The sequence below is a fragment of the Thermobia domestica genome, unplaced genomic scaffold, assembly GCF_964235325.1.
Source record: "Thermobia domestica unplaced genomic scaffold, izTheDome1.hap1.1 HAP1_SCAFFOLD_655, whole genome shotgun sequence".
Classification (NCBI taxonomy): domain Eukaryota; kingdom Metazoa; phylum Arthropoda; class Insecta; order Zygentoma; family Lepismatidae; genus Thermobia; species Thermobia domestica.
Window position 1 is genome coordinate 89,654 of NW_027656365.1, and position 8,761 is coordinate 98,414.

At 35.2% G+C, this 8,761-nt stretch overlaps 1 protein-coding gene across 1 annotated transcript in view; it reads left to right on the forward strand.

Moving 5' to 3' along the window:
* The window catches only part of LOC145677142 (ubiquitin carboxyl-terminal hydrolase 47-like), a gene marked incomplete at its 3' end in the record, with an annotated part of 77,246 nt that extends 70,395 nt beyond the window's left edge, over window positions 1–6,851 (forward strand). The window contains 2 exon segments of the mRNA XM_081747787.1: window positions 2,633–2,868; window positions 6,739–6,851. Coding sequence (XP_081603913.1) covers window positions 2,633–2,868; window positions 6,739–6,851 — 349 coding nt within the window.
* Window positions 6,852–8,761: the final 1,910 nt, after the last annotated feature.

Below are 8,761 nucleotides of genomic sequence, written 5' to 3' on the forward strand. Positions count from 1 at the left end.
TACGTTCTCCTTCAAAAGATTAAGAAATGCTACGAATATAATGTCCAAATAGCGTGGTGGTTGAAGTGAAAAATGTTGGATCAGAATGACAATTCCTACTTCAAGAGTGGTTAGGCAGAAGACAGTATATTTATTAGATTTTATCACTTAATTGCAGGGATTCCGAAAAAATCTTACATCATTGATAATATCATTTATGGAAATATAATGCCGTTATTTATTGCTAGTTAGCTGGTTATGGCATGGCTCGCTTGTTGATGCGAAGACTTATACAGTTTGCTCTTGATGCCTGAATTCACAAGTATAAAACATTAATGTTGCGAATACTAATCCTCTGCTTACCGGAATTAAGGGGAAATGTCTTGTAGCACTATTCTCCATAATCATCCTGTATTCCATGAAGTCGTGTAATATTTTTTGAGATAAGCAAAATGGTCGCTCTAAAAGCCGACCAAGCTTATGATCTATTACTTACTTGACAAATTAAACCCAAATGGGAGTTATAAACCACACTCGTGTTAACGGAACGATTGGATGTGTTGATACGCCACGCTTTTCCCTATAAAGGGTTAATGTGGCTGGCTGTTTCACTTAAAAGTCAGGTTCTATCTCATTCACCTATAACGTGACGATGCAAGTCCATTAGGGTAACCAGTAGCGCACCGATAGGGTGATTAGTTCCTTTTCCTTCTGGTTCAAGAAGGTATATGAAAATTTGGAAATAGAGAACTAGAGTTAAGGAATGGATTGAGATTTACGTACGTATATAAGGACTGAGTAATTAACTGTGTCCAATACAGACGCGCACCAGACACATTTGTTGGAAGGGGTCCAAAATTTCTTGGGGGTGGGGGTCTATGTGGTATTAAACGTGTGTAATAAGACGATAAATAATTGTTAATTACAGCCTGCCATGTATATTCTCAGAAATATAATAGAACTAGATTATTTTTATAAGAAAGAATACAGTTGTAGCACAAAATCAAATCTTGGGATACATCAGTCATTTGCCTATGAAATAAGTATAGCTGTGTTAAGAAAGTGTACAAATGGTAGTCGAGTTACAGCTTTTTTTTGGGGGAGGAGAGTCTGAACTCGGTGGTCCCTCCGCGTGGGTGCGCCTCTGGTCTAATACTGGTTATCGTTAATTTTTTAGCCAGTTGATTTCTGTGGGGAATTGCTTTTTCTGTTTACTTCGAAATGAACTGAAATTTGAAGGTTTCGATTATGCTCTATTCTTCTTCAAACCAATTTTATTGTCCGTTTCTTTTGCAAACTAATTTTACATTAAATAGAGATTTAGTATTACTTATATTAAATTCGATTATTAAGGATTAAAATTATGCATAACAAAATTTATTCATGAGGTAAGGATACATTTAAATAGATTTGAGGAAGAAATTAGTAAAATTCCTATTTATTTCAAACCAAACAGAACAGACCTTAGAGAGCACCGCGGACTGTCGCGTACACTTGACCGTGCATTGTGCAGTGATATTGATATTGTTGGGTGTGTCCTTGCTTTTATGCAGGTTGTAACATTGTTCATGTTCTGTGAACTTTTTAGTCCTTTGTTTTTTTTATTTATTATTATTTTTTATTTATTTTTTGATGGAGCACTCACCTCTGGCTTGTGCGTGATTTTCTCGGGATTCTCCCGTTCCCTTCCACTTGTAATTCCATCATTATCATCCATCTTATTATCACTGTTTCTCTTAGCTTCGGTGCATACTCGTAAAGCGTAAATAATGTGTAGAGCTAAATAAATAAATATAAAAAAGTGGAATAATTACATAGAAACAATACAGTTTTTAAGTTGCAATTAAATCGTCATAATAGTTTCATATCTTATAATTGCCTGCACACTAGAGACATCTGTTGGCGTCAGTAAGGCATGTAGCGTACGTAGTGACATCTATTAGCTTAACTGTGTACTATTAGGAATTAGCGTTACGGAATTAGCGGACTGACATATTCTGATATAAATAGAATTATTGAAATCGCACAGTTTTCAACGGGTTGCTCTTCCATAGGCATACCAGTTTTAAGACCTCACAGGCTGTATCCGGTGAATATGGGATCTGTGGAACAACAGGAATGCTTTGTTTTTCCTTTTTTTTCTTTCTTCAAAACTTCATTAAAGGAGGCTACCGTGTAACATGGGCCATTGTTGTGATGTAGCATCCAAGTAGGAGAATAGCTTGATTACACATATGAATCTTCTTTTTAAGTCTTTGAAGGACTTCCGATAAAATGTTTCATTGATAGTTTGTCCTGGAGAGAGAAATTTATTGTGGACGATCTCCTGACTGCCAAGCAAAAGGAAACTGAGCAGGGAGAGTTTACAATGTCTCATTCCAGACCTGTGTTGATTCTTCATTAAGGGTTAACTAACACGGCTTCGAAAGAGAGAGGTAACAGTATTTTTGTTGGTTCAAGCGTAGCTACCAGTCTGCTTACTTTTCTGCCAAACCTTGCCTGTAATATATATATATTTATTAACTTTACTTTTGTGTATATAAACTTAAGAAATTCAGTGGATGCGATGCAGCTTCTGTGTTTGTATCTATTCGAATACTACCCCTAGAAAATAAGAATTTTCATATTATCTATATTTTTTTTTGTTTTCCAGGTGTTCAGGCCAAAGTATTTATCGTTGATGTGGAATCAGAAGAAGTTGATGGACCAATCCTTGTACGCGGAAACCTGTCCCAAACAATTGGTGACTTTAAACAAACTCTAGTGAAAGCTTTAAATTTTCCTACAGATAATGTTCGGGTAGTGTTAGAGAAATATAGTAATGATCCACGGTTGTTGGTCAATGATGATAAGACGTTAAAAGTGGAAGGATTCTATAGCTCAAATAAGGTAAGGAAAAGGATCTTTCGTACTTTCTGTAAGATTTTTTCTTCTTTTTTCATTCTTTTTTCTAGAAGTAGTTTGATTCATTAGCAGATGCCGGAAATAAGTAAGAAGACGAAGAGTGTCTTCTCTTCTCATAATAGTTTTGTGTTACTCCAGTGAATATGGGGCCATATTTAACACTCGTCAGCAAAAGAGGGTAATACACCTGTGTACTCTACTACCTGTTTTTGTAAGTTATTTCGAAATCAATACAAGCGTTTGACCACATCTTTCGTAATTAAAGGGGGCACATGGTCGTCCATATGAGTGATTCCAAGGTTAGGGGTCGATTTTTATGGTACTCTTCATACGAGGAGGTACTCAAAAGAAACTGAACTTTTTTTTTTTAAACTTATTTATTTACATTTTAAACACAAATCTTCAGTGTTCTCACTTCCCTTCAAAGTGTTCTCCACTTGTACTGATACGTTGTCTAATCTTTTATTCCATTTTTCAAAACCTTGTTTAAATTCATCGTTTATGATGCTTGACAGCGCTTCCATCGTTTTTTTCTTCACCTCAGCAACATCAGCAAAACGTTTTCCTTTAATGTTCCTTTTTCGTGCCAAGGTTCGTCACCTGTGATAATTTTTTAAAAAAGAAGTTTGGATCATTTCTGGACTCTTTTTTTCAAAGCACAACATGCTTCCACGCGATCTTGTTTTTTTTTTTTTTTTTTTTCAGTAGTCAGCAGTCTTGGCACGAATTTGGCAGCCACTGTCAAAATTCGTTGCACTGAACTCCAATTCACTCCCGACAGCTGCACAATTTCTTCAATGGACCGTCGTCGGTCTTCGTTGATGATTGCATGATTTTTTACAGCATTTTCATGTGTTCGGGCCGTGGAAGGACGACCAGAACGGTTCGTCATCAATTGACATTTCACCATTTTTGAAACAGAAAACCATGAATTTTCTCCGTAGCATCGTCCTTGTACGCCGTTTTTAACATTTCAGGAGTTTCTGTTCCACTTTTTTCTGAGCAAAAAGCAGAATTTTACCGCCGCACACTGTTCACGAAAATCAGCCATTGCAAAAACTAGGATCACGCAAAACATTTGTCATTATAAACTCTGACGAAACTAGTCTTGACCTTTTTCAGCAAAGCACTCGGTTTACTGACTCAGGGATGTTCGCTCTATGCGCTCTTAGTGGCAGAAGGCGGTACTACAAAAGCTCTGCTTACCAAAAAATTAGTTCAGTTTCTGTTAGGAACCCCCACGTATATAGCCGCAATGGCGTACAAAAGTAGTTTCATCCTATCACAATATTACGAGCAGTGATTATATTCAATGAGAAAAAGCGGAAAGGTTATTACTCACCTCGGAAAATATGTCACAGAATTTTCTTCTACATGCAACAGGTAGCGCTTTCGGAAGATGCAACTTCTTTCATCAGCCTGTGCAACTATGTCTTCACCAAGAATTAACTCCAAAATTTTTACAGACATTCCCGTGTGTTTTAGTGTTTGACAGAAGATTTGTTTTTTACGTATCCTAACCTTTTAACCATTTTTAAACCATCCTTCAGGGTTTTTTAATCCTTTTTGAAGTCTACCATAGGCTGATGAAGGAAGTTTCATCTTCCGAAAACGCTACTACCTGTTGCATGTAGAAGAAAATTCTGCTACATATTTTTTTGCAGTGAGTAATAGCCATTCCGCTTTTTCTTATTTAGTTTCATCCTTATCATAGTGAATTGCACCCGCTTGCTTTAGGCTGGAACTTTTTTTTTCCCATCAGTCATGTTCAGTATGATAGCCCTGGCGATGATAAGTGCACGACATTGAAGAAGAATTCTGTTCAATACATTCTAATCCAGTTTAGCTCGCTCGTTCTTATATATACATATTACGTATATATATTGCGGATTTATGTAACAAAAATTCTTTCCTTATGTAAATCTGGATATAAACATTTTAGTCTCCTTAAACTGAATTCCGTAACTCTAAAACGTGTGGGCTCATCATAACACGTGCAAAATGTGTCAAAAGGTTGTTAAATCAGACTAAATGCCTCAGTAATAGTTAGCCAGATACTGTCATAAATAATAAATAAATAAGAGAAGTAGTGAGTGTCTCTGTCACTGACTTTAAAATCTGAGGACAATTAGTCAATTCCTAACTTAATCCTCTTTAGCAGTGAATGTATTCCACACTTACCTATGATTTGTCTACGCAACTCTTACTAGTAAAACTTTAACCCACAAAGAAGCTACTGTCTAACAATCGGTTTAACAATCAGTCTGAAAAAAAGAGGAGAAAAAATTTCAAGCTTATGACTTATCCTATTCCAACTTTAGACTTAAATCACTTAAAGCTAGCAGGTCAGTGTTTCTGTTGTTCACATGACTCGATACATTAATAAGTCACACATACACAACATGACGATGTTGTTCGCATTTAAACTACATCTCAAAGTTACATATTCTCTTTCTGAACGCTCATGTTTAATGTACATGACCGACGTTCATCTAGTTACGAACCTTACCTTTCGTTTTTGAGATAGTTCTGATGTTCCTAATCCTAAACCACAGGCAGGAAAGAAAGTAGGTGTAATAAAGTAAAGGTAGGTATTTTATTCATATATTCATGTATTTTTCTAAGTAAAAAAGTTCTAAGCTTAAGGGAGGGAGCGATTGCTCCTTACCCTTCTCCCGTATGGACACTCATCAGAGAACATACTTTTCTTCAAATTGCTGTAAACTATATTCAAATCAGCTTCGCATATTCCCCAAGTTTGTGAAGGGGGGAAAAATTAACGATAACCACGGTTCCATGATAGTTTCTTGTAGGCTATAAAAATGAATACAAGTAAATGACAGTGAAACAATTATTGAAATATGAATGTGAGAAGAAACTGGACATCTCCGAGAATACCCACGAACACCATAATATCACTGCAAACTCACATTATCTGGGGTCGTACTAAATTCTCGTCGCATTAAGAGGTAATCAATCGGCCGTTGAGCCACTCTCCGAGGAAAGGGAATTATGTAAATAAATATCTACTTTCCCTTGCGACTTTACATTTAATATTACAGTATGTGTTGGGAGTGATCTCTACTGTCTCGCAGACATAGTTAGACATACAGCGATTGATGTTACCAGATTGTTTTGCGTCCAATCGTTCAACAGTACTCAGTGAGGTATCACTATACTCATGTAGAAATGGAATATGGATCAAAAGTACTAAATTTGGCATTAATAACATGCAGTTTAAAAAAATTCATATATATATATATATATATATATATATATATATATTGAGTACAGTTGGATAGTTTAAAAGATATCAAGAAGTTGAAGTCTTCGAGAAATGTTCTGTATATTTAGTGATAGTGATGAGGATGATTGGAAAGCAATTCCCTAATCATAAAATTGTGCACCCCTCAATTACAAATTACAACTGTTTATTTTTGCACATGTTATCGTATACCATTAGTTCTGAAGTTACACCTAAATGTGGACCTCAGTAGTTTTTAATACATGGACAGAAACAACACCGAGTTTGTTGTTTAAAACACCCATTCATCCAGATTGTTCCAAAAGGCTCGATTTTAATCTTACACGTAACTTTTGATCCTGTATGAGTTGAGTTTTTATCGAGCCTGTATTAGTTATGTATTGAATTGTTTGCAAACCGTAGGTTATTCCAATAGTTTAATTCTTTTAGTTTTAAGAGAAATTCAATTCAAGTTATACTGACATAGCCCGAAAGACATTGCATAAGTAACCGGAACTTCCGTTTTAGGCTAACTCCTCTTCTGAAGTAGAAGCTCTGATTACGATATTATGTAATAATAATTATTGATTTATTATTATTTTATTTTATAGGTTTTTGTGGCTTCAGGGGACGACAAAGATTCACAGCGACCATTTACATCATCTAAATTACGCAACATCATTGATCGATTTGAGCACATTATAACATTGCATATAGCACTTCCCGATACAGATAAAGGTAAGTGGGAAACCTTTCTTTGGTAATTGATCCACAGTATGTAAGATACAAACAGCAATTTGTTGAAATTCCTAAGTCAATTAGTTTTGTAAATTTACGTTATATACAATAGATGGGATAAAGAAATAGAAGGAAGCAGTAGTGGAATCAACAGAAATTTGCTTGCAGAAAGAAGGATTGCGAGTGGAAAGAAATTCCGGACGAAATAAGAGTTCAATGATCGTAGTAAAATTAATACTGTTGATCAGATTTAAAATAGGGATGGGCGAAACCGTTTTTTATAAAAACCGGAAACCGAATTTCGGTTTTCTCCAAAAACGTTTCGGTGAAAACCTTTGGAAAAACCATAAAACTATTTCTGTGGAAGCGAAACCAGTTTCGGTTTTCGTAAAAATCGAAAAACCGGTTTTTGTGCCCAACACTAATTTAAAAATAAATTTTCCTGCCTCCTGTCTAGGTGATAAATGTGATAAAACATTCATGCAATATTTTGTTTATTTGAGGGTAAAATGAAAAACCATAAATTGGTGTGATGATTTTCAGTCGAAAATTGTATGAAAAACCACAAATTGGTGTGACGATTTTCAGTCGAAAATTGTAGGTTTGTAAATCAAAATAAAATTCCTTATTCGGACTATACAGGACGCTTTTGTTATTAAAATTGAAAATAAAATTCCCCATTCTGTGCATACACTTGTTTAGTTCATTAAATAAGATAATGTTCCCTTTCTTGCAAAAAAAAAAAAGGGGGGGGGGAGCAGTCGTTGCAGTGGCTTTATTTCCTTTGAACAGAGTCTGACGACTCCACTAGCGAGCAGATATATGTTTCATGTAAGTCACAGGTCAGTCTTGAAGCAGGTTTTGATCAAAGTAAGGCAAACTTTATTGTGTGTGTGCTTTGTAAATGTGATATTGTTGTTAATTTAATATTTCATTGTTTGATTTGTTAGTTTAGATGATGTCATATTTTAAACTACCAATTTAAAACAAAGTTTTGAGTAAGGAATAAAGACTATTTATATTTACGTTTTATAAATATTTTAGAGCTAAAGTGAATGAACGACTTCCCAAATAGTGTTATTGGCACTAGAACTATCTATATATATAAAAGAGAACGTACAAAATTTTGTCCGCTCATCACGCTAATACGGCTGAACCAATTTCTTTCATTTTTGGGGGGTTATTAGGATTTGGACCCTAGATGGTTTTTATCATATCACTTTAATTTTTAATTACCAGTGTCTTGAGATAATTGACCATTCAAGTGTCCATAACGTACAAATCCTTTGTTATTAGTTCATCATAGGTAAAAATAAACGTATTTATATGCAACCCGCATGACCGTGTCACTCGGCGGGTTAACATAAATGACAGGCGATATACAGCGGAAAATAGCTTGAATCTTCTGTTTAAAATTTTTTAATTGATTTGCTTATTTTTACAGACACTTTTACAATATGCCAGCACCGGGATGACCGCAGCGAAGCGGGGCGGGTTAACATAAATGACAGGCGATATAATGTTAAGATTTACTGCAATCTTCTATGGTTTTTATCATATCACTTGAAAGCGAAAAAGTAAAAATTATCTAAGTAACAAAGTTTATTGCGTTCCGGGGTGACCGCAGCGAAGCGGGGTGAACGCTGCTAGTAAAACATATGTGTAAATTAAAAAATCTATCTGGAGAAATTAGAAACTCTGTGTGATAGTAGTAGTATTGACTATGGAGACTATTGAATGTATATTTCATATATATATATGTATATATAGGGTGTTTCAGATAAAACGTCCAGTGCTTATAAATCCGAAACGGCTGAGAATAAAACGATGAAACAAAAACTGAGATAGAAAAATGTCATAGGGCGCATCACATGGTGTTGTTGTAATGACCCCCAG